This window comes from Primulina tabacum, chromosome 3, assembly GCF_025594145.1.
Source record: "Primulina tabacum isolate GXHZ01 chromosome 3, ASM2559414v2, whole genome shotgun sequence".
Lineage (NCBI taxonomy): Eukaryota > Viridiplantae > Streptophyta > Magnoliopsida > Lamiales > Gesneriaceae > Primulina > Primulina tabacum.
Window position 1 is genome coordinate 8,471,104 of NC_134552.1, and position 27,227 is coordinate 8,498,330.

Below are 27,227 nucleotides of genomic sequence, written 5' to 3' on the forward strand. Positions count from 1 at the left end.
ACATATATTTGAATGATATCTCATATGCATATCTTAATTACATTATTCGTATCTCTTTTCAAGATTTTTAAAATACAATAATAAATTTTATATATCGTTCCACAAGATATAAAATATTATAAAACAAAATATAAACTCGATAGAAGAAAATTTGTTTAGTTTCAATGAATAATATAATATTATGTTCTAAACGCAACAAATGAGATTGAAACTATATCATCCTCATGACATGATGCACGCAATCATTATTTCAAAGGTTCCAAAAAATGACGATCAAGATGACTTTCTTCAATTGCGTCAAATTAAATGAGGACACAATTCTAAGATATAGTCATTTGAAGAGATTTCAATTATTTTTCTCACAATGATTGAGAAATAGTTGTTAAAAATTTATTAACCTTATAGCTATATGTTGATAATATTGATACTAAATATATAAAAATGATATCACAAATATCACAATATTTGAAGAAGGTGCAACATCATTCATTGGTTATGTTGTTGAAGAATATATAGGTTATACATATTTTTAGTCACAAGTGAAAACTTATCACGAGAAAAAGCATTTTTTCTTAAGAGTTATAGTTGATGATTGTCAAAAGCGGAAAAATCATTTAACAATAAAAAAAATAGTCGGGAAAATAAGATTATCAGATAAAAACAATGTAGAAAACAGAAAAAATGACGTAATAAAGAAGCAAACTACGAGCATGTCAGATCCCCGATAAAGATTGTAAATAACATAATAGATGTTAAAGACGATCAGATACTTGCTGAACATACCAAAATAGTGATATGCATATTATAAAAAACTACGACAAAGAGTTGTTGAGTATTCAAAATCAACCAAGAAGCATATTGAAAAGTGTGTCAAGTGGATAAGATAATTTATCTGATTCATATACCGTCTATGGTCATGATTTTTTATTTTTTATGGCTTAGTTTGTTTCAGTTGATAAATATTATTAACCATGTTTTAATTCATTTAAATATTATCAAAATTTCGTACATATATTTTCAACAGTTTAGATTTTTACACGTACATTTTTCTAGTACATATAAATATACCACTTTCAATTGTGAATTTCCTTATATGTCCTTGTTCATTTAAGTTGGCCAATTAAATTATTAGGTTATCTTAAGGGTTTTTTTTTTGTAATTCAATATCCATCTTAAATGAATTTGGATATTAATACACATTCCTATTTATTTCTTAAATTTTATGCCAAAAAAATTATTTTTTTACATTTCCCTGTTTATTTAAGTTAGCAAATTAAATTAATATGTCTTTTTAAGGGGTTTTTTGTGATTCATTGTCCATCTTAGATAGATTTAGACATTAGTTCACATTCTTCTTTATTTTCTAAATTTTATGTAAAAAAATTATTTATTTACATTTCTTAGTCAATTTTTGTGATTCATTGTCCATTGTCTATGTGTACTCTATTTAAGTAAATTTTAGTTTTGATTTTGGTAAAACTCACTATTCTTTTAATTTTATTTTTATTGTTTTTCCGTTTTGAATGATATTTGAATGAAAAATATTTTGGCTGATTTATCATTTAAGAGAGATTATTATGCCGCGAATTGAAAAATGTCATATAAATAAGTAAATATATATGATTTATTGTCATGATATATTTTTATGTATTGTGTTTTGATATATTTAAATTGATAAATACTTGTAAACATGATGTTATTCAAACGACATATAGATAACTTTTTAAAATTATTTATATTGTGATAATTTAAAATTGTTCTTACTATAAAAATAATAATTTAAACTTATTTGATGCTTCGTTTGCTCTACTATGATATAAAAAGTTTTAAATATTTTGAACGAATTAGAATATTGAATAGTAAAAAATTCACATGAGAGAAAACTTTTCGATTTTATGTAATTTTTCTTAAAATCTTTTAAAATATATAATTATATTCTAAAAATAACTTAAATGAATTTTTTTATTTTATTTTATTTTAGAAAGTGTATAAAACTTATCTTCCTTTAGTGAAGAAATAGTTCTTACAAATTTGTCATGCTTGCTTGAATGGATACATCGAAGAGCCCCAGTTTTTTCGAGATTCGAAAATCACATGATCCGTTGCTGAAGATAAAACTTCAAGGGATGTTTATGGAAGCCGAGTTACCCAAGATTGAACACCTTGATGGTATAAAATGTAGTAGGCAACTTAATCACAAGAAGTAACTCGAAGTGCTTTTCAATCTTTGGATAAGGGACTGGAGTTCGTTCTTCGTGTCCAAAAAAACCAACCCACTCCGTTTAATAACTGAAAGTGGTGGATCGATTTAGTAACGAACGATCCTGCCACATCTAAGGCATCAACTCCATTTGAAAACGATTGTAATATACAAGTCTCGTTCAACATGAATACCAGTAAACTACGACCGTCGTCGATATCAAGTATTATTAATGCAGCTGTTCCAAAGAAAAATATGACACAGCGATAACCACATGAAGTTGGAAATTTTCAACAACCTTCATTGCATTTCGTCCATCAGAACATTGCAGCCCTTTTCACCAAGCAAATTTTGAAAACTTTTTGCTTCATCTGTCAACCCCACATCCTTGATTGTCTCGAGAAGTTTACTACACATGGAGCTATTGAATGCGGAAGTTGAAGATTGCTTCCAGTTATCAATTATCTCACCCGCCTCTTTCAAATGTCCAAGAATCAGATATGAAGAAAGAACACAAACATAGTTTCTTCCGGTCAACTTTTGCCTCGTCCTATTGAGAGATTTCCAGATTTGATCAAGTTTATCTTTGTTCCCCAAACCTCCGTGAAGAATGAGTAAAAAATCACAAGATATCAGTTCTCTCTGTGTAATAATATCCTTCTCACTTTCAACCACAGCGTTAAAATCCGAATTTGGTAAACGACAAGATGTAATGTATATGTCAGCAAGTTTCCTGTATCTAAGCCAACTTTTATTACACCCTGGATCAAGACTCATCTCGTCGAGAACCCTTCTCACCTCATCAATGTTGAGAGATGCAGCTAAAGAACTTACCCAAAGATTGTAGGTGAAAAGATCAGGCGCAATGTTCTGGAGTTTCATTTCCTCAATAATCCGAGGTACCTTTTCTAAGTGTCCCACTGACATATACAAAGTCATTACTTCGTTGTAAGTGATGGCACTCAAGGAAAGATTTGCTTCCTCTGTCATTTTTTTGTAGAATTCCTCGGCCTTTTCGGTCAGCTTCAATCCTGCATAAGAGTGGAGCAGAGCGGTGTAGGTTTCACTAGTTTTTGCCGACGGAGGAAGCCTCTCAAAATACCGTTCAGCAGCGTCGATGCCAAAGACTTTGGTCATCAGATTGATATGGACTGCATAGTCTGAGTCGGACAGGTGAAACTCTTCGTGCCTAACCATCCACTCAGATACCTGCAAGATTATAACGATTTGCAACATCAGATGAGTTAATATTTTCAAGCTTCAGCAGAAGGCTTCAAAGTGCTTAAAGAGCAAGTACTCGATAAAAATCTCAGAAGTGGTCTCTCAAACCAGACCAAGGAACATACCTCGACGACCATATTCTAACCTGTTCTTTTTCTACCAAACGTTGTACATTGTCATGTTAATATACAAGAAGTGAGATTTCTTGCAAACAAGATTTGGTACATATTATATCCGGTTAAATCATAATGTCTGAACCAAATTAATTTTTCAACAGGGACTATAAGCACATTGCCAAACAAAGGCATTCAACCCTGACAGCAATCAAATGAAGCTACTGATTTTACAATTCTGTTCCACTACCTTAGAAGATAACGAGATTGCATCAGATTAACCAATTAAATTATCACAAAAATCGGACAGAAAAGATGATCCGCCAGGTCCTGTTGTACGAAACTCACATATAAACCAATAAAAAATCAAAATTCGTTTGAGGATAACTGCCTTGATCTCGTACAGCCACACCATTGCACTAGTGCAATCCCCGTCCTCCACATTCCTACAAATATATTAAACTCACAGCAAGACACCCATTCAGACCCATGATCTGTCTATCGTTGTATCAAACACGTTCCCCACACAAATCAAGTCAAGAAGAGATTTTCTAAAGCTGAATCAATTATAACAAACACAAACATATTTCACATTTGCCAATCAAGTGCAATTAATACCACGCAAAAAATTTCCTCTTTCTAAGAAGAATAATTAAAGACCTCGAGGGCATGCTTGTAGCGTTGTGATCTGCTGAGATCTCTGGAGATATTTCTGAGTTCAGAAACTGTAATATCGCGACCATCGTTGACCCATTTCTGTAGAACATTGGTGGCACTTCTCTTCGGGAGCCTAACCCTGAAAATTCTACTCCTCAGATCATCCTTTTCTTCTTCTTCTCCGTAACCATCTGCGTGGATTATGATAGCTTCGGTGCTCGAAGAAAAAGGTCTGAAGGAAATTCTGCTGCATCCACGTGCATTTCTGCAGAGAAATTTCAGACAATTCAGTGAAATAAATGCGCAATAACGTATGCAAATGAAGGATTTACCGAGCAATATTGGAGAATAAGGTCGCAGCTGCCATAGTAATGGATTTCGATCCAACGAATTCAAACGATATTCACCATCAAAGTCACTGAAAAGTGAAAATCGATACAAGTCCCAAACCAAAAAAAAGAGGGAGTGGGGATTTTGTCAGAAGTGGGATTTGAACCCACGCCCTCGTTAGAGGACCAGAACTTGAGTCTGGCGCCTTAGACCACTCGGCCATCCTGACTTGTTTGTGAGTATTTATATTTCATTAATATATTTAATGGTTTCTACTTGCTCAATTTTTTTTTAGAATCCTTTAATTTAAACATATATATATTTATAAATAATTTTTTATGTAACTTCATGTATACTTAGTAAGTTGGTGGTAAATTTTTTCTTTTATGAAAATAAATGTGGCGCCCCAAACTTCGCCACATAATCATGCAACATGTGACGTCATATGCATAAAATTTTTTCTTTTCGCCGACGTAATAATATAATGCATATACGACAAAATAATGCAATCACCCCACTATCTACGTCAGTGTAGCAGAAACAGTATAATAAATACACACATACAACTCAAATAAAACAATAAGTTATACTGTCTCTATCTACTATCAACTACAAGACTGTTTGACTAGACACACCTAGTCCTTCACCACTATCCTGTCTCACGCATAGTCATGTAACCTGCCCAACAGAAACAGCCCTCAAAGGGTGAGCATATACAACAATCATCATCGTAATACATAACAGTTATATTAACAACATAAAATATAACTGAAATCATAATAGAAATACCCCCTTTGTCGTTTCTGGACAATCAGCCAACAACAACCTCAACAACATCACAATGCAACAACATCGACGATACGTCGCACCCCAACACCGGCGACAGCAATATCGTCGAACGAACAACAACATCGACGATACGTCGCACCACAACACCGGCGACAGCAATATCGTCGAACGAATAACAACATTCACGATACGTCGCAACCCAACACCGGCGACAGCAATATCGTTGAACGAACAACATCAACGAGACGTCTCCCAACAACGATAGTCAACAATATCAACAATAATAAACAACAACAAATATAATATCAAATCACCCAATTCCGGTGATTTATCATCGTTCAACGCAATAGTATTCATCAATACTAAACAATAACAACATATGCTCGTACGTCAACACGTACCTGATAATCGAGTATATATACAATCTGGCTATTTCTTTGATCCTGAGGCTTGTGATGTATCTAAATAATTCAACAATAATTATCAGATCATTGTCATCGTATCAAAACAGTTATAACAGCCTCAATATATAACATCAAATAGCCCAACAACAATTAATTCAACAAAATATAAAACTCGATTATAAATTCGTATTGTTCAACAATTTAATAATCTGGTGTATTTAATTCACAATACTACCATCAAATACACCCTAATTAATTAACTTCAAATAATAGGCTATTTTACAACATCCGTCAAATTACGAAAACTTTATATCAACGTGTAGCCTATACTTCGTAGACTCGGAATATATAATCAGAATTAATAACAACTGACAAACAACTCTCTAGTCTCAGTACAACGATTAAAAATCCCTAATTAAAACAAATTAGGAATAATTCAAAACAACACCACTATAATCTTTTCTATTTCGTTAAAATCATACATCATTCAACAATCTTCAATTTCAGTATGATTTAACAATTTATCAGATTTATTCCAGAAATCGACGAATTTCAAACATCACCAAAACTATAAAATTTATACCTCAAATCGAAGACCCCTTGTCAACGATTCCAGAACTGAAGTCGGTTCGTCGATTGGATAAACCGATAAGTCGCAAGATCGAAAAGAAAAATCAAAAACCTTATAACCTCTTCTCTGACCTTTCTCGATATGTGCAGTTGAAATGAGATTCATTTCATTTGAATCCACCGCCTCATCTTTTATTTTTATTATTTTATTTTTATTTTTTTAATATTATATTATATTATATTAATAAAATAATATAATATAATATAATATTTAACATTTTAACACCGGTATATCTCTTTGGACCAGTCAAACAATCAAATTTTTCAAAACTCAAAACATGGAACTTCTACATCTTTGAGTTTTCTACGTTATATCCAAATTTCAAATTATTTGGACTTCATATGACCAAATTATGTCATATTCCACTCTTTAAAAATAATTAATTATTTAGTAATATCACATTACTAAATCAACAAATTGTGATATTTACTTCAGGCATTACATTTCTACCCCCTTAAATGAATTTCGACCCTGAAATTAATCAACAACAGTAATAACATGCATAAATAAAGATACGTCATACCATCAAAATAAGTAGGGGTAGAGCTCCCTCATATGCCGCTATGTCTCCCAAGTGGCCTCTTCGACACCTCTATGTTCCCACTGAACCTTCACCATCGGTATAAGATTATTACGAAGCTTCCGTTCAGATCGATCCAAAATACAAACTGGTCTCTCAACATAAGACACGTCAGGATCTAACTGAATCTCAGAAATATCCAACACATGTGAAGGATCCGGCTCATACTTCCGCAACATCGATACATAAAACACATCATGAATACCAGATAAAGATGGAGGTAGAGCCGATCGGTAAGCCAAAGTGCCTATCCGCTGCAATATTTCATACGGGCCAACATACCTCGGTGCTAACTTTCCTTTCATGCCAAATCGCACTGTGCCACGAAAAGGAGAAACTTTCAAAAATACTCGATCGCCCTGCTGAAACTCTAAAGGTCTTCGTCTTTTATTGGCATAGGCGGCCTGTCTATCTTGAGCTGTTTTCAAACGTTGCTGTATCAACTTTACTTTCTGTTCATCTCATGAATCATATCAGGACCGGTAACTGCAGCTCGATCAACATCATCCCAGTATAACGGAGATCTACAACGTCTCCCGTACAATGCCTCAAATGGAGCCATCTGAATACTACTCTTATAACTATTGTTATACGCAAACTCTACCAATGGAATAGATGACTGCCAAACAGATTTAAAATCCATAACATAAGCACGCAACATATCCTCCAGCGTCTGAATAGTACGCTTAGTCTGACCATCTGTCTGGGGATGATAAGTCGTACTCAATCTCAACTCTGTCCTCATCGCAGTCTGCAATCCTTCCCAAAAATGAGAAGTAAATCGAGGATCTCTATCAGAAATAATAGACACTGGAATCCCATGCAACCGTACAATCTCTCGTATATACAACTGTGCCATCGTCAAGTACGTACTACTCATGCTATAGGGTATAAAATGTGCAACTTTCGTCAATCGATCAACAATCACCCAAATAGCATCAATAGTTCCAGTGCTTCTTGGCAAATGAGTCACAAAATCCATCGATATGTGCTCCCATTTCCAAGTCGGCACTTCTAAACTCCTCAATTCACCTCCCGGCCTTCTCCTCTCAGCTTTGATCTGTTGACAATTAAGACATCGATGTACAAAATCAATCACATCACGTTTCATTCCCTTCCACCAAAACTGAGAGCGTAGATCCTTATACATCTTCTTGCCACCAGGGTGGATAGAATATCGACTACAATGTGCACTCCGCAACAGGCCCTGGCGCAACTCAGATATATCAGGAACTACCCATCTATCATTCATCCTCAAACTGCCATCATCAGCCACTCTAAAACGAGTATCTTGTTTCTGAGAAACTAACTCCCTCCATCGCTGAACTCTCTCGTCTGTCATCTGTGCATCACGAATACAACCATATATATCAGGTTCAGCTAATAAGGTAGATACCTGGATAGGAGTCGTCGAGATATCAAAATCATATCCCAAGGAACAACAAGACATCATCATAGCTGATAAACGACTCACATCCTCTGCAGTACAACTCACTTTACGGCTCAATGCATCAGCTGTAAGATTGGCTCGACCAGGATGATATTCAATCTCACAATCATAATCCTTCAGCAAATCTAACCACCGTCTCTGTCTCATATTCAACTCTGTCTGGGTAAACAAAAATCTCAAGCTCTTATGATCAGTATAAATCGTAAACGAGGTACCATATAAATAGTGTCGCCATATCTTCAAGGCAAAGATAATGGCTGCCAACTCCAAGTCATGCACAGGGTACCTTGTTTCGTGTGGTTTCAGCTGTCTCGAGGCATATGCCACAACATGTCGATCCTGCATCAAAACACATCCCAAACCATGTAATGATGCATCAGTATAAACAACAAACCTCTCATTTTCTGTAGGAATTGATAACACCGGTGCAGTCGTCAGTCGGTGCTTCAACTCCTGAAAACTCCTCTCACATGCTTCAGACCACTGAAATCGCACACCTTTCTGAGTCAACTGTGTCAAAGGCCTAGCAATCTTTGAAAATCCCTTGATAAATCGACGATAATAACCTGCTAAACCCAAGAAACTACGAATCTCAGGTACATATGTAGGTGCAGACCACTGTAACACGGCTTCGACCTTCATTGGATCAACAGAAATCCCATCTCTCGATATAATATGACCCAAGAAGACCACTCGATCCAACCAAAACTCACACTTACTGAGTTTGGCATACAACTGTCTATCTCGCAACACCTGTAACACTGAACGCAAGTGCCCTGCATGCTCAGCCTCACTCCTGGAATATATCAATATATCATCAATAAACAAAATAACAAATCGATCGAGATAAGGCTGAAATACCCTATTCATCAAACTCATGAACACAGCTGGAGCATTCGTCAACCCAAACGGCATAACTAAAAACTCGTAATGCCCATATCTGGTTCTGAATGTTGTCTTCTGAATATCCTCCTCTCTAACTCGTATCTGATGATATCCTGACCTCAAATCAATCTTCGAATATACTGAGGTTCCCTGTAACTGATCAAACAAATCATCAATACGAGGGAGAGGATATTTATTCTTAATCGTTACCTTATTCAGCTGTCGATAGTCGATACAAAGCCGCATAGTTCCATCTTTCTTTCTCACAAATAAGACTGGTGCACCCCAAGGCGATACACTAGGGCGAATGTATCCCATGTCCAGCAAGTCCTGCAACTGGGCTTTCAACTCTCTCAACTCTGTTGGTGCCATTCTGTAAGGAGTACGAGAAATAGGGGAAATATCTGGCATCAACTCGATCTCAAACTCCACCTCACGGGCTAGTGGGAAGCCGGGAATCTCATCAGGAAATACATCGGCAAACTCAGCAGCTATAGGTATCTCCTCTATTCCCACCTCCTTCTTCTTTTCTGTCACATCTACATCATAAATAAGATAACCCTCATGCCCATGCTCCAATAACCGAGACATCCGGATGGCAGATACCAACGGAACACGGGGACGAGAACCTTTCCCATAAAATGTCCAACGCTCTTTCTCATCTGTATAAAAATATACCACCCGCTGATAACAATCAACTGTCGCACAATATCTCCTCAGCACATTAGTTCCCACAATACAATCAAAATCAGTCATATCTAGAATAATCATATCAGATCTCAGCTCATAGCCCTCATAAGAAATAATACCATCTGATATCATAGATACAACCGATATATCAACTCCAGAAGGTGTCGAAACAGAAAGAGGCATAGACAATGGAGACGAGCGCATATGATGCTCAACCAAAAACCTCTTCGATATAAAAATATGCGAGGCACCAGTATCAACAAGAATATAAGCAGGATAAGAACATAAATAACACTTACCCGCTATCATCTCCTCTCGTGCCTCCTCTGCCTGCTCTCGTGTCAAAGCATACACCTGTGCCTGAGGCGGACCAGCTCCCTGCATACGTGGCTGTCCTCCAGAAGGTCGTGGTGTAAAGTGCTGAGGCTGTCGTCCTCCTCTCTCTGAGGATCTACCTCTAGCACTCCTAGGCTCTCGCTGTCCCTCACGACTAGGACACTGTCTCGCCAGATGACCAACACCGCCACACTCAAAACAGGTGATCTCGGTCTGTGTACACTCTTTGATCAGATGAGGTCCCCCACAACGATAACATCTCACTGCTCTGGACTCTCCTCTCTGCCCCTGAACAGACTGAGAACTGCCCCCACGACTCTCAACACGTCGTGAATCAAATCGACGCTTCCCAGATGATGCTGAAGAAGAAGATGAACCATTCTGATATATAAAAGACTGTCCCTGAGGTCGCAATGACTCCCTAGTCGGCTCTGATAATCGTCCCTGAGCCCCATACTCCTGCATAACTAACTCAGCCATCTCAGCCCTCGTCACTGCATCCTCAAATGATACCGGGTTGTTTGATTGCACACGATCAAATAACTCTAACTTCAACCCTTTCAAGAAATGCCTCATCTTAGCATGAACATTCGTAGCAATATGTGGCACATATTTCAACAATGCAGAATATCGAGTCTCATACTCAGCAACAGACATACTATCCTGTCTCAAATCCTCAAATTCTTTCTCTTTCTTTTGTCTGGCTGCTATAGAAAAATATTTATCAAGAAAACGAGACCGAAACACATCCCAATCAACAGTACGGCCCTGAGCTCTCAATCCGGCCTCAGTCGTCTGCCACCACAATAGTACATTCCGCGAAAGCTGAAATGCAGCCAATCGTAACCAAGCAGACCTAGCACACGGTGCAGTCACAAATATCTGCTCTATCCTCTCAATCCACTCCTCTGCTCGCTCACCGGTCTCAGAACTATCAAATCTCGGCGGAAGATAACTGCTGAACTGTGCCAAAGTCAACTCACCAGGCAATAAAGGCTGATCTGCTGGTGCCTGTCCCATAGGAGAAGGTGGCAATGGATTTATCTGTCCAAATCCACTGTCAACCTCGTCTGTTTCCTCGTGTGGATGTGCCTGTTCTCTAGCTGCCATCACTGGAAATCAAATTGTTAATCATAACATTTAACAATTACAATCCAGTAATCATCATCACACCTTTCGCACGAAAGTACACGCAACTAAAGAACAATCAATCATACGAGAAATCATCAATAACAAATCAAATGCACAGACACACGCAGATAATATCGTCATCCAACTCCCTCATCACAAACCCAACCCTTAGACCACTCGGCCATCCTGACTTGTTTGTGAGTTTATATATTTCATTAATAAATTTAATGGTTTCTACTTGCTCAAATTTTTTTTAGAATCCATTAATTTAAACATATATATATTTATAAATAATTTTTTATGTTACTTCATGTATACTTAGTAAGTCGGTGGTAAATTTTTTCTTTTATGAAAATAAATGTGGCGCCCCAAACCTCGCCACGTAATCATGCAACATGTGACGTCATATGCATAAATTTTTTTCTTTTCGACGACGTAATAATATAATGCATATACGACAAAATAGTGCAATCATCCCACTATCTACGTCAGTGTAGCAGAAACAGTATAATAAATACACACATACAACTCAAATAAGACAATAAGCTATACTGTCTCTATCTACTATCAACTACAAGACTGTTTGACTAGACACACCTAGTCCTTCACCACTATCATGTCTCACGCATAGTCCTGTAACCTGCCCAACAGAAACAGCCCTCAAAGGGTGAGCATATACAACAATCATCATCGTAATACATAACAGTTATATTAACAACATAAAATATAACTGAAATCATAATAGAAATACCCCCTTTGCCGTTTCTGGACAATCAGCCAACAACAACCTCAACAACATCACAATGCAACAACATCGACGATACGTCGCACCCCAACACCGGCGACAGCAATATCGTCGAACGAACAACAACATCGACGATACGTCGCACCCCAACACCGGCGACAGCAATATCGTCGAACGAATAACAACATCCACGATACGTCGCACCCCAACACCGGCGACAGCAATATCGTCGAACGAACAACATCAACGTGACAACATCAACGAGACGTCTCCCAACAACGATAGTCAACAATATCAACAATAATAAACAACAACAAATATAATATCAAATCACCCAATTCCGGTGATTTATCATCGTTCAACGCAATAGTATTCATCAATACTAAACAATAACAACATATGATCGTACGTCAACACGTACCTGATAATCGAGTATATATACAATCTGGCTATTTCTTTGATCCTGAGGCTTGTGATGTATCTAAATAATTCAACAATAATTATCAGATCATTGTCACCGTATCAAAACAGTTATAATTGCCTCAATATATAACATCAAATAGCCCAACAACAATTAATTCAACAAAATATAAAACTCGATTATAAATTCGTATTGTTCAACAATTTAATAATCTGGTGTATTTAATTCACAATACTACCATCAAATACACCCTAATTAATTAACTTCAAATAATAGGCTATTTTACAACATCCGTCAAATTACGAAAACTTTATATCAACGTGTAGCCTATACTTCGTAGATTCGGAATATATAATCAGAATTAATAACAACTGACAAACAACTCTCTAGTCTCAGTACAACGATTAAAAATCCCTAATTAAAACAAATTAGGAATAATTCAAAACAACACCAATATAATCTTTTCTATTTCGTTAAAATCATACACTATTCAACAATCTTCAATTTCAGTATGATTTAACAATTTATCTAGATTTATTCCATAAATCGACGAATTTCAAACATCACCAAAACTATAAAATTTATACCTCAAATCGAAGACCCCTTGTCAACGATTCCAGAACTGAAGTCGGTTCGTCGATTGGATAAACCGATAAGTCGCAAGATCGAAAAGAAAAATCAAAAACCTTATAACCTCTTCTCTGACCTTTCTCGATATGTGCAGTTGAAATGAGATTCATTTCATTTGAATCCACCGCCTCATCTTTTATTTTTATTTTTTTAATATTATATTATATTTTATTATATTAATAAATATTATATTATATTATATTAATAAAATAATATAATATAATATAATATATAATATTTAACATTTTAACACCGGTATATCTCTTTGGACCAGTCAAACGATCAAATTTTTCAAAACTCAAAACATGGAACTTCTACATCTTTGAGTTTTTTTCTACGTTATATCCAAATTTCAAATTATTTGGACTTCATATGACCAAATTATGTCATATTCCACTCTTTAAAAATCATTAATTATTTACTAATCTCACATTACTAAATCAACAAATTGTGATATTTACTTAAGGCATTCCAATAAAACTCCACTAACATAATTTACAAAACATTAGTCGAAAGACTCTTATTATGTATAAAATTGAAATGAAAATTCTAATAAAATTTTTATGTACGGAGGAATTACTCGGTTTCAAGAAAGAGAATGTATGAATGTATCTTGTGAGATGGTCTCACGAATCTTATATGTAAGACGTGTCAACCCTACCGATATTCACAATAAAAAGTAATACTTTTAGCATAAAAATTAATATTTTTTATGGATGATCCAAATAAGAGATACATCTCACAAAATAAGACCCGTAAAACCGTCTCACACAAGTTTTTGCATTCAAATCAAAAATTGAGAAACAATGAGCTTGTGAAAAATGTCATTTGCAGTTATTATTGGACTTGGACATATATATTTTAGATAATGGATTAAAATAAGTTGAAGAGAAAAAATATGTAAATTTATATATAAACAAATTTATATATCTATATAATATAAGAGCAATTTCGAAAGGAAAAAACAAATTGTATCTCTGTAAGCGCACCCACATTGGTGCATCAGCCAAAAAATTCATCAGAATGAACGGTATTATTTCGCAAATAGCGACGGTTTTTCGTAAACCGTCGCAAATTGAAAACCGTCGCTACTGAAAAACCGTCGCACATTGCGACGGTTGCGTTAAAACCGTCGCTAAGCGAGGCAAAATAATAGACCAACGACTCTTTTCAAACGGCTATATGTAGAATATAACGGCTAGTTAAATAAAATAATAATAAAAATTCACTATAAATACAAATCAATTTCTACAAATTTATTCATTCATCCAACACATTTCTACTCATCAACCACATTCAATATATATTCTCTACCATTCTCATAGTAGGTTCAACTATTGTTTCCTATGTGTACACTTTCAGTCAAATTTGTAATAAATTTTTAAATTTACATAAATGAAACTCGTAAAATAATCAATAAAACTATTAAACATTTGATTTTTCATATTTAATTAATATTTTAAATAAAAGAGTCCAATATTTTTTTATTTTTTAATAATATTTTAATGAATATTGAAATTAAGTTATTTTAAAAATAATAATACTATTTATTTTTAATAATATTTGATGTAAAATTTTAACAAAATTAGAAAGATATTGAATTAATTAAAATTAAAAAAAATGAGTAAGTGGACAGTGAGACCCATAAATAATGAAAGTTGATATTAAATGAATGTGAGTGTGTGTTAATAATGGAAAGTGTTAATGTAATGAATATGTGGCTCGTGGACCCCATAATTTTTGAGGAGATGGAAAGTTAATAACATAGATTAATGTGGACTGGATGCGGATACCCTAAGAGGCTCAACAATTATACATAGCATATATTATTAGGTTTTTCAATTTAAATAATGAAAAATAATAAAATTTATCAAAATATATATATTAAAAAATTATAATAAGGTGCCGCGTTTCAAACCCCGGCCCATGACCAATTAAAACTTGAAAGAATGGGCATGAGTTTTGAACCCCGGTAGTTCAACAATTAAAAGAATGGGCCTGGGAACCCGGCCCTTGAGCAATTTTTAAAATCTAAATTCATGGGCCAAGGTCCAGAATCTCGGCCCCTTACAACTATCAGAAGCAGGGGCGTGGTTTGAAATCTCGGCCCATAATTTATTAAATAAAATTTTAAAAAAATTCTTTTTCCTTGAATTATTATTATTATTTTTTTTTTGCAAAGTAGAGGTACCTTCTGAGGGGGGTTGAAAGCGAGATCGATGGAGGGCGACGTAGAGATGGCGGCAGCAGAGGGCGGAGCCGCCGTTGTAATGCTTATGTTCATCTCTCTATCTTTCAATATGCGTGTATCCATTTCGATTTTCTTTTCCTCGTACTTAAGAGCCCTATCTTGTTTTTGGGTGTACTTGTACAGGGGCTGGATGATATGAAGCAGAGGCTGAAGGAGATGGAGGATGAAGCAGCTGCTCTCCGCAAAATGCAGACCAAGGTCCAACAGGAAATGGGCTCCGTTCAAGGTTTCGCCTTATTCTCCTGCATTTTTTTAACATATTTCTCCTGTTGTTTTAATGTCTATTCAGAGTTTTGTTGTTAATTTGTTGTGTTAAAGCTACATTCTTGTGCCAAGAAACGGGGTTATACTTTTTAAATTATGACACCTTCTATTATTTGGCTGTTTACATGTAGCTTACTGTCGCAGGACCACAATGTACGTTTCTGATTCTGAGACAGTAAAGTACGGAGCTTCCATTTGAAAAGAATGTTCTCTGCTATCGATCTCGACTGTTATTGCTATGTAATGGTTATGCTGTATTTTGTATGACCGTACCTGATTGCACTCTTACTTTCATCTAAAGCTGATTCAATTCATTTTGGATGGATGTAGATCAGTAGATAGATGCAGCATTCATAAATTTGTAATCCCACGAGGTTCTTCTTTCTCATTAAGGATTATGCCTTTCGTAAGAAAGATGGATCTTTCGTGGTTGAAGAATATGTATCAAGAAGCGACCTTTATGTTTGTAAATTGGTACAAATTGGCTGATATTTTGATATCATTTAGTAAAAATTGAGCTAATACTACTGTGGCATTACAATATGTCTTGCATAAAATGGTTGTAGACTCGTATTTCTGACCTTAAATTTAGGATTGGTTGTTCTTTTTTATTTTCAAATCATGTGCAGAAAATTGGATGTCTTTTAATTCATATAAAGATGGTGAATGAAGCTCGTGGTCATAGTGTCTTTTTACTTTCTTAATTGAAAACTTTATGCAGTACAAGAATAACATTACCAACCAATTTTTTGTTCCTATATTTCACAAAATCCTCTTTTTTATACATGTCTGCGTGTATCTTCTTATTGCAACAGATCCTGCTGCTGCCGCTGGTCGGGCAAATAAGGAAGAAGTGGATTCCCGATCGGTGTTTGTTGGCAATGTGAGTTTTAATGTTTGTGGATATACTTTAAAATACCAGAACTTTACCATAGTATTAGATTTAGCCACTCATTTTGACAGGAGTTTTCCATTTTTCATTTCGGTGTTTTACTTATAAAAGTGTATGATTATTGCAATATATTACTTAATTGCAAATTGTTTGATGTCTGCCTTGCAAACCATGTTTCCTCCTGATAGAGTAGAAAATGTTTTTTTATTTGATTTTTCCTTCCTCATTTATTTACTTCTTAAATTTGGGACCTGTACTTGATACAAAGAAGTTGATTTTATGCGCACATTACTGTCCATGTGTTTAATCATCCATTTTTATTAATTGTATACTATTTTGGAATTATACCCTAATCTTCTGCGGGCAGTTATTAATTAATGAGAAGTGTCTTGTGTGTATCAAAGGTGCTAAACATTTATTCTGCACGATTTATATGATCAAATACATCTTTTTCGTATGTTCCTGCCACCATAGAGATGTTGCTATGTTTAGTCATCCGAAAGTTGTCTTTAACTACAACCACTTCTGAGTTTTTTTTTTTTTTGCATTGCACAATATTGCTCACTCCTTATCTGTTAACCCGACAGCGGTTTTGTGACTGGATTTGTCCCATCTAAGTACATCGTATAGCCTGCTTCAGCTATAACAGGGTTCAACACATACCCCCCATTATGAGCTCTATTGTTTTTTAGTCGATTCTTCTTTCCTCTTCCTTTCTGGATGCTAAACCTTGGGGTGAAAATTACTTTGTAGGTAGATTATGCATGTAGTCCTGAGGAAGTTCAGCAGCATTTCCAATCATGTGGGACTGTGAATAGAGTAACTATACGGACTAACAAGTTTGGACAACCGAAGGGATATGCATATGTTGAGTTTCTTGAATCAGAAGCTGTTGAACAAGCTATACTTCTTAATGAATCGGAACTTCATGGCCGAATGTTGAAGGTGAAGCTACGTCCTGCATGTGTTTGTTAGGCATGTTCAACACATGGGCTCATAAAGCAGTATTATTGAACACCAAACCTTGTAATACTATCTTTTCTTGATTGATGTGTTCTCTATTTTTGTTCTTGAAGTATTTTGATACTGTTCCAGGTATCAGCCAAGAGGACCAATGTTCCTGGAATGAAGCAATTCCGCCCCCGACGTTCCAACCCTTACATGGGGTTTCAACCTGGGACACCATTCATGGCTGCACCTCATGTTTATTCTCCTTACGGATATGGGTAAGAGCCATTCTTTCTGGCATATTTTACCCTGTGACATCTTAACTGTTTCTGCAATTTCTTCCAATTTTATGCTCTTCGTTCTTTTGGCGAAACTATCAATATATATTTGTTTAATTTGCTACAGGAAGGTACCGAGGTTTAGGATGCCTATGCGATACAGCCCTTACTTCTGAGCCCTACATGCTCAAAATCCCATCCTCTAGTATATGTTCTAGACTCTCAAATGTTTTTCATTCTTTCTTCCCGTTTATAGAAATTAAGCTTTTGGTGAAACTCGTGTTGCTTAATGTTTGTTTGTTGTGATTAAGTTTATATTTTCTACTGTTCTGTATGTTGTGAATTTGCTTTGAAATCTTGACCTTTTCCCGTCTAGACTACACTCCTCCAATATAAAATGCATCATCGTGTGTATGGCACTCATATGCATTATGTAGGATCGACATGTATTTTTATACGTCTAGAGTATATGTTATATGATCCATATGTATTTTTATATGTGTATTATGTACGATGGACATGTATTTTTACAAGTCTAAAGTATATATTATATGATCCACATATCCTATTGGTTGCACAATATTTGATTTGCGGACGTGCTAGGTAAGAAGATGCATCGATTTGTGTAAAAATGATGAAAATCTAACTTCTAAAAATTTGACAATTGTGGATACTAAATTCAACCGCCGGTTCTAATCTCCTAAACAAATACGACGCCAAAACGAAAGAAAAGACAATAGAATTTGATGCAAACTCGTAACATGATTGTGTATCAACAAATCAGCAGGAAATTACAAAAACACGAAAAATATAACAAAATAGTGTTAGAATATGCATGTGAATGCTAAAATACGACTGTAAAAATATAAAAAAGCTTAACTAAATCTATGAGAATTCTGCAGGGAGTTGCCTGGAGTTTTTGCGATATGTGTTGTGTCTTTTTTGTGCGGGCCGATTCATCCCTTTTCTTCACTGTGCAGTGCGGTTTTTTCCACTCCCTCTACGACTCATGATCTTCTCCCATTTTCTCCCACATTCTCCTCCTCTTGCCACGATTTTCTTAACTTATCTGAATAAATTTGAATCGATGGTAATCTATCTGCCACTTTGACGAACTTTCATAATTTAATTGGGCACCATAATTAAGTTTGGCTTTCATAATTTATTTATTTTAGCCCAAACAATTGTCTCCCTTAAGCATTGGCCCATTGAGCCAATATTTTTGTTAATAAATCTTTAATCCATTTTTTTTTGTGTTAACTTTAAAAACACAAAGATTGTGTATACTAAATTTGATCGTCGGTTATAATACCTAAACAAGTACAACGTCATAAACAATGTATGTGTATCGTCTCTTCTTTTGATAGCTGAATTCTTTTTCTGTAGAGACTATTGGACGGTTTTCCTCGTCTTCCGATGACTCACGATCTTCTCACGTTTCTTCCTGCGATCAACTCCTATTTTGACGTTTCATGATTTATTCAAATCAATTTGAATCGATGGACTTTGTTTACCATGCTTGTTAACATAAATTGATGGGTTTAGACAATTAAATTAAGTGTGCGCAATTTTAGCCCAATCATTTAGATTTTAAAACATGCATATTATGAATCTCTATAGCTTTTAATTTTCAAATCGGTTAATTCAAGCCATGTTCAAACTCACTACACCTTATTGGGTACCCAAATACATTTGGTTGGGTTCGTGCCCACCCGTACGAAGGCCCATATAATCACATATTTCAAAATATTGAATGTTTATGGGCCGTTAGAATGCTAATTGGGCAAAATTAGTACAAGGCCAACTTGGACTATCTAGCCAGCCCATTAAGCATCTGAAAAGCCCATGAAAGTGTCATTGGAAATTGGTCCGAGAAGAGCTATCATTCTTTTAGATGGAGCTATTTTGTTTTTTAATTTAATCAAATAAAAATCAGGATGTTATTTTTTTAATTAAATAATTGATAGATGTTATTTTATAAATTTTTTTTAGATGAGGTCGGAGGCGAGGCTAAGCACGTGGCCCGACGGCGGCGGCGGAGAAGCTGGTCTCCACAACTACATCTTCCAATACGTCATTTCGGAATATTTTATTGCTATAGAAAATCAGGAAGTGTTTGGTTTCGATTTTTCGGGCAGTGGAAGTGGGAGAAAGGCAAATACAATATTTGTTCCTCCTCAATTTCCAAAAGAGAAAAATATATTTGCTCCTTCTACTTCCATTTTATACGGTTCACTTCAGTCACGCTTTGTGTAGTGTAGACTAATCATTGATTTCAGACATGGGTTGGAGAGGAATCCTCGGATTTGATTTTGGGATTGTCCAGGCGCCATTGGGGCCGGATATCTCGGGCCCGGAGCTTGTTGCCGCCGTTGCTAATTCCGGTTGCCTTGGTTTCCTTCGGGCCCCCGATTGGGTATGTCTTTTCGTCTCAGTGTAGAGTTTCCAGTTTTGGTTTAATCAATTTTGTTCTCCTGACTGAGTGTTGAAGCCAAAATAGCCTTTTTTCAGATTGAAATTTGTTCTCCTAATGTATTTTACTGGTGTGTTATTAGTTTCATTTTCTAAAACTTAATTTGCACAAACACCAGATTAGTGTAGGAACACTAGAACCTTAACAGGAACCAAAGTCACTCCAAGTTTCAACTTGAATTTCAGCTTCAAATTACTTGTGATTTTCTATGATGGATCATGATTAGTATCCGGTCAGATATTAGTTTCATTGTCAATAAATTGTTTTGAATAACAGGAGGCACCAGATCATCTGAGACAGCTCATTAGGAAGACTAGAACATTGACAGATAAACCATTTGGAGTGGGCGTCATTCTTGCATTTCCTCATGAGGAAAACATAAGAGCCATACTGGACGAAAAGGTCGCAGTTTTACAGGTTTACTGGGGTGAATGTTCACAGGATCTGGTACTTCAGGCCCATAAAGCTGGGGTGAAGATTGTACCACAAGTAAGTTATTTTAAATAACTTTTGTCTTCAACATCGGTTTTCCTTCGTTTGCCTCATGGCTTTGCCCACCACCTGGGTTCTTAGCTGCGTATCTTGATCTCAGTTCAAAATGTTGTTTTGTATCCATTTGAGCTTGTTTGGATTTCTGTGGATAGACTTCCTTGTCTAAGTCCTGTGTTGTCACTTAGATCCTACATAATGTCCATATGCTGATCTCAGTTGAATATGTGGTTTCACAATTTGACAGTCTGAATTGATAGTGATTATAACTGGATTCTAAAAATTCTTTTCAAGATTTTACCCTTGCTTGCAATTTTTGTCAAGGTTGGGAGCTTTGAAGAAGCAAAGAAAGTTGTCGACATTGGTGTAGATGGAATAATTGTTCAAGGAGTGGAAGCTGGAGGGCATATCATTGGTCAGGTAATAGCGCGTTTTTGTTCTTGTAATTTTATGTAATATTTACTATTATTTTCAACCATTTAATTTTCATTCTTTTAGAAGATCTGAAAAATCAAGACGCTTGATTTTATTTGCAACTCACATTTCTGCTGTATTTACCAGCTATAAAGCTTGATTAAGTCTCGCTTAATCTCGCTTAAGTGCTTCCCTAAATCGCTACGCCTTCGCCGAAAGCGGTAAAAAAAGCGTTCAAACGTAGGTTGAAAATATCAAGTGTTATTAAATATGCTTATGTGCGACTTTTAAAAAACAAAATGAAATTGATGAATAACAATAAGAGGGAACACAAATGAGCGAATTTATTAGTTAGTGATGCTATTAATGTATAATCATGTTTAATAACACGATTAAGTGCGACTTTTTTTGAAACAAGATTCATGAACGAGAAGAAGAGAAACATGAATTAAAAATTTTAGTAGCAAGCAATCCTAGCAATGTATAATCTTGGATAGTCAAGTGTAGCGATAATGAATATTCGGCAGATATTATACTTATAACCTACAAGAGATCTTAATGTTAATATTTTATAGTCCAAATAAATTGAGTTTGTATTTGATAACATGAGAGATGAAATGAATGATAAAATATATTAAATTACAATCTAACAAAAAATTATTGTGTTACACTTAAATTTATTATATTTATACATTATTTAATCCATTAATTTGTTTGAGATAAACACTTTTTAACGCTTAAAAAGCGTGAAGCTTGACTCTCACGCTTGGACGTACTTCATGTTTTTTAGAACCTTGGTATTTATTGATTAATTCATGAACAATGCATCTCGAATCTTGGTAAATTGCATCGAATTGTGGTGGCCTTGTGCTTCATACACTCACATCTTAACAAGCTGTGACGCTGTAAATTTTTCCTAGTCAACGTAGAAGTGACATCAGTTTATTAAGTCAAGAGTGTGCAGTATGGTTTCCTAATGTTGGATAGACCCGTATATTAAATTCACCGGCTATAGGGAATTGTCGGGATTGCTTTCATATAGAGGGAGGGAGATGCATGCATAGAGTTTGAGGTTTTTTTTATAGGAGTGATAGCCCCTCCGTTCTATTGGTTCCTTTCATATTGTTTCCCGGTGTTCTCCCACAAAATGAGTGTGTATTGTGTATGTATCTAATATCTATACGCGTGTGTTAAAAGTTTGTGGCATTTTACATAACAAGTGCATTTTATGTAACAGAAAATGTCATGGATGAAATGTTTGTGGCACGAACAACTTTATTCAGGTCGTGGTCGTCGTTCTCGATTACTTATCAGTGTTTGATTAAATATCTCATGATCACTTACTAATGTTGGGACACTAGGAAGGCTTAATCACTCTGTTACCAAGAATAGTCGATCTTGTTTGTGATCGTGATATTCCTGTAATTGCTGGTGGAGGGATAGTGGACGAGCGTGGTTATGTAGCAGCTATGGCGCTTGGAGCTCAGGGTGTTGTATTAGGAACCAGGTTTGACGATGCACTTCATTTCAAATTTCTCAAGAAAATTACTCGGGAATATCACCATCGTCACAAAATAAACCGACTTTTGTACTTGTTACAGGTTCCTTGCGACAGAAGAAAGCTATGCTCATCCTACCTACAAGAAAAAGTTGGTTGATCTTGACAAAACTACATATACAGATGTGTTTGGCCGTTCTAGGTGGCCGGGGGCACCTCACCGTGTTTTAGATACTCCGTTTTTCCGAGAATGGAGAAATCTTCCGAGTGACGAAAACGAGAGCGAACAACCAATAATTGGACACTCAACCATACATGGCGTGGTGAATATACTCTTCTCACTTTCGTTCTCATATGATTCCTTTATCCTTAAAATTCATAATGAGCCCCGGACCCTCCCCTGGTTTTTTTTAGGAGAAAGAGATCCGACGTTTTGCGGGGACAGTTCCCAATGCGACGACAAGAGGCGATATAGAGAGCATGGCAATGTATGGCAGTGCAGGTGTTGGACTGATAAATGAAATTATACCAGCAAGTGAAGTCATAAAGAGACTTGTGGAAGGGGCTCAATCTCTCATCATTAAGCAATTCGCTCCTTCACCACGTACGGTCTAACGTGTTCTTTGTGTGTGTGTGATATGTGATGTATGTATTGTGTTGGTTTATTTTACTATTATGTATCGTCCTCGGCGCGCTTTGGCAATATTGTTAATAAATTCCATAATGAGTACCGTTTTACGTCACAATTATTGATATCATTAGATCTATTAGACCGGCCTTCAGATAAATTAATTTCTTTTACATTAGATGAGTGAGAGTGAGATGATGTATAAATCTTTTATTCATATCATGTTCGTCTCATTTTCATCAATTGACCCGTGATTACACTATATGTCAATTGTATTAGATATTCATCTCATTGCACATGACGATCATATGCTAAGCATGGCATGAATGAAATTTTACAATGATACTATTTGAAAATCATAGTTAATTTAGATCTTACAAAGACGTTTAAAATATTATAAATTAGTAAATGCAAGATAAAAACATAATAAACAATATATCATTCATCTTTATGTGTGTGTGAGTATGTCTTTTGTGAAACGGTCTCACGAATTTTTATATGTGATACCGGTCAATCCTACCTATATTTACAATAAAAAATAATACTTTTAGGCATAGTTTGGTACACATGATAGGATAAACATGTGATATATAATATAAGGATAAGTTATGGATAAATAAGATGTATGATATTATATTTAATGTTTGGTATGATTTTAATAAGAGTGACTAAATTTATATATTAGATCGTAATGACAAAATTATCATTATCATAATAAATTTTATAATTTCAAAGTTGTTGCTTGAGTTCATATTTTTTTACATATTAGATTGTAATGACAAAATTAACATTATCATAATAAATTTTATAATTTCAAAGTTGTTGCTTGAGTTCATATTTTTTATCTGTTCATGCGCCGATAATGCTTGCATGATTTATTTTTTCTAACCTAATTTTATATATTATATAATATGATAATTGAGCCCTTGATTTTTTGAGTCAAGTCAAATATCAATTTTTAAGGTTGATCGAGTTATACTAATAATTTTATTGATATTTATAAAAATATTTATTTGATTTTAATTTCTACGTACTATCATAGATTTATAAAAATCATTTATAAATTGAGGATAATTAAGTCATTTGTAATGTATTTTATCATTAAATTAAAAATATCACATCTAATAGAAGGGAAATTTTATCCTTCTAAAAAATTATTTATCATCATGGGCTTTTTAAAAAGATACCAAGCATGAGATAATGAGGATTATTTATCAATCTCTCCCTTATCTCATGTACCAAACTATGTCTTAGCATAAAAAGTAATATTTTTTTATGGATGACCCAAATAAGATACTTGTCTCACAAAATACGACCCGTGAGAGCGTCTCACATAAGTTTTTGCATATATATATAGATGTATGTATAATACAACCTACATATAATATAATCACAAACCGATCGATAAAATTAAGATGACTAAAAAACGAGATTTATATAAAAATAATGTATCATAGTATCATACAAACTTCATTAAGTGTACCTAAAATATTTTGTGGGAAATATTGAAAGGCTAACAAAGGTTGCGTAACAACACTTAGTTTGGTACTAAATAAGACAGTTAAATGACACGATGAATTGAATTCTTGATTTTATCGAAAATATAGCAGCCGTCCAGTTAATCTAATTAAAGAAGCTGAATTTGTATGTAACACATTCTCGATTATAATAGAATCAATCGCACACTTGTAAATTGGCGGTCTTTTCCATTTCTTTTTGCGTAAATTGGTCATGCTCCATGTTCATACTTCGCTCCTCGATTCAGGCTCCGTATCAGCGGATGGAGTACGATTACAGTGCCAGTATCAAGAATTCCCATTTCGTAGTTTAAATCAAGAAACGATAAAATAGTAAAATGGTGGATTATTATTTTTTTCAGTGCTTGAAGGAACCATTGAGTCCTCAATATGGAGAAGTGTTGGTCGAGAATCCGAAGATGGATTTCGGAATGCAGGGATGGAGCGTGTTCGGAGATGGGACGAAGGTGGAGATCATGCAAACCGAGTCGGGGAATGATTCCAGCTGGCATGATCCTTGTGACGGTTTCTCGCAGATTATTGAGCTCAAGAAAGATCTTCCCTACTCTTTTACTGGTGAAAATTTTCAGGAAATTTTTAGTTTTGTTTGATCCATTAATTGAATTGGTGTTCGGGTTTCTGTTTTTTTCTTGAATAATTTACAGCTTGGATACAAATTAGTAAAGGAAAAGATATCGTTGGGGCTTTTATGAAAATCTCGATCAAGAAAGTGTAATTGTGGGGTCTAGCTCGAGTTGTGTGCCGGTCTACGCTGAAGGGAGGGTTCCAAGTTTATCTAGATGACAATGCTGAGCTCTATTTTCTTGTATGCATGGCATTGAAATTCGGATTCTGCATTTTGAATGATTATTTATGTTGGATTCTTTCCCCATTTAGTTTGGTGATTTTTGTGTTTCAACAGAGCAACAATAGGCGTGTTGAATTGTGGCTAGACAGTGTTTCTTTAAAAGATTTGGAGAGATCATCAGCGTCAAAGCATCGACAGGGTAAATTCACGAGTTAGATGTGAAAAAGCCTTCAAGTTTTTTTTTTTGTTCTTTGATGAAATGCTACTGTGGGTGCAGAATCGAAAGAGGAAACTGAGAATCAGTGTTACTAACCAGGAAGGGGAAAAGCTTGTAGGTGCCCACGTCACCTTGGACCAAATCAAGCCTCATTTTCCGCTTGGTGCATCCACAACAGAGACTATTATTGACAACAAAGCTTATCAAGGATGGTTTCTTCGACGTTTTTAAATGAGCTCAAATGGCACTACACAGAAAAAGAAAATGGGAAAGAAAACTACACGGTCCCGGATGCCATGATTTACTTCTTTAGGAAACACGGAATTCCTATCCGTGGGCATACCATTCTTTGGGATAAGCCAATGAAGAACATTCAATGGATCCATGAGCTTTCTCCTCGACAACTCCTCAATGCAGCTTTTCATTGGATTGGATCTGTAATGTCTAGATATGCTGGCAAGCTAGCGTCATGGGATGTAATAAATGAGAATATTCATTTCTCGTTTCGTGAAGACAAGATGAGGCCAAACGCGTTGGCTATGTTTTTCAAGATCACTCAGGCGTTGGATCCAGGGACTGCAATGTACCTAAACGAGTATGCTACTCTCAAATATCCTTTGGATATGGAGGTCTGTCCGTCCATGTATGTGGAAATGCTTAGGAGCATTAGGCCCTTCCCCGGAAATGAGAACACGGTGGTGGGGCTGGGACAGCAAGGTCCTTTCACATATGACAGATTAAACATATCTTATGTACATGCTGCCTTGGACGTCATTGGTGCCACCAATATGCCAATATGACTCACAGAACTTGACACTGAAAGAGGCCATGATCAGGTGACTTGTGATCTTAACCTGCAAATAGCTTATGATCCATTATTTTCATTCGCATTTCATCCAACAAAAACCTGAATATATATTTTATAACGAACTAAATAAGGATCAAAGTGGTTGTTTCTGATAATTACCAGTGGCTAATTTGCTTATAGATCATGGAGTTGGAAGACATCCTGTGGGAGGTTTTCTCACATCCTGCTGTGGAAGGGATTGTTATGTGGGCAGTATGGAAACCTACAGGGTGTAACAAAACGTGCTTAGAAGACAAGAATTTCAACAGGTTGGCAAAAGGGTGCGCTCTGATGTGCTTCACGGACAACAATTTCAAGAACTTTCCGTTAGGTGATATGGTCCATAGATTGATTGAAGAATGGAGAACTACATTTTAAATATTGCAATCCTAAGAATTACAACATGATTTAGGGAACAATTATAGCTTAATTATGTTGAAAGTCGTCTCTCTGTCGTTATACTTTTATATATTAAAAACAGTTCGAAAAA

At 35.4% G+C, this 27,227-nt stretch overlaps 3 protein-coding genes, 1 non-coding gene and 1 pseudogene across 4 annotated transcripts; 3 read left to right on the forward strand and 2 right to left on the reverse strand.

Annotated features, from left to right (window-relative positions):
• Nucleotides 1–2,441: 2,441 nt before the first annotated feature.
• Nucleotides 2,442–4,692, reverse strand: LOC142539921 (pentatricopeptide repeat-containing protein At5g09450, mitochondrial-like). Its single transcript, XM_075645688.1, has 3 exons — nucleotides 4,524–4,692; nucleotides 4,195–4,456; nucleotides 2,442–3,409 (listed from the first exon to the last, which is right to left on the reverse strand). The coding sequence occupies exons 1-3, from the start codon at nucleotides 4,556–4,558 to the stop codon at nucleotides 2,501–2,503; spliced, it is 1,206 nt and encodes a 401-aa protein (XP_075501803.1). The 5' UTR covers nucleotides 4,559–4,692; the 3' UTR covers nucleotides 2,442–2,500.
• TRNAL-CAA (transfer RNA leucine (anticodon CAA)) lies at nucleotides 4,667–4,750 on the reverse strand. The gene has a single exon. It is a non-coding gene; the product is annotated as a tRNA-Leu (tRNA).
• Nucleotides 4,751–15,370: 10,620 nt separating this feature from the next.
• On the forward strand, nucleotides 15,371–18,221 carry LOC142539923 (polyadenylate-binding protein 2-like). Its single transcript, XM_075645689.1, has 6 exons — nucleotides 15,371–15,480; nucleotides 15,588–15,690; nucleotides 16,544–16,611; nucleotides 17,374–17,565; nucleotides 17,716–17,846; nucleotides 17,974–18,221. Exons 1-6 carry the CDS (start codon nucleotides 15,433–15,435, stop codon nucleotides 18,020–18,022), a joined length of 591 nt encoding a protein of 196 aa, XP_075501804.1. The 5' UTR covers nucleotides 15,371–15,432; the 3' UTR covers nucleotides 18,023–18,221.
• A 1,602-nt stretch (nucleotides 18,222–19,823) lies between these two features.
• Nucleotides 19,824–23,490, forward strand: LOC142539924 (uncharacterized). Its single transcript, XM_075645690.1, has 6 exons — nucleotides 19,824–20,262; nucleotides 20,596–20,808; nucleotides 21,133–21,228; nucleotides 22,584–22,729; nucleotides 22,824–23,043; nucleotides 23,135–23,490. The coding sequence occupies exons 1-6, from the start codon at nucleotides 20,128–20,130 to the stop codon at nucleotides 23,333–23,335; spliced, it is 1,011 nt and encodes a 336-aa protein (XP_075501805.1). The 5' UTR covers nucleotides 19,824–20,127; the 3' UTR covers nucleotides 23,336–23,490.
• Nucleotides 23,491–25,233: 1,743 nt separating this feature from the next.
• Nucleotides 25,234–27,177, forward strand: LOC142538928 (endo-1,4-beta-xylanase 5-like; annotated as a pseudogene).
• The last annotated feature ends 50 nt before the right edge of the window (nucleotides 27,178–27,227 follow it).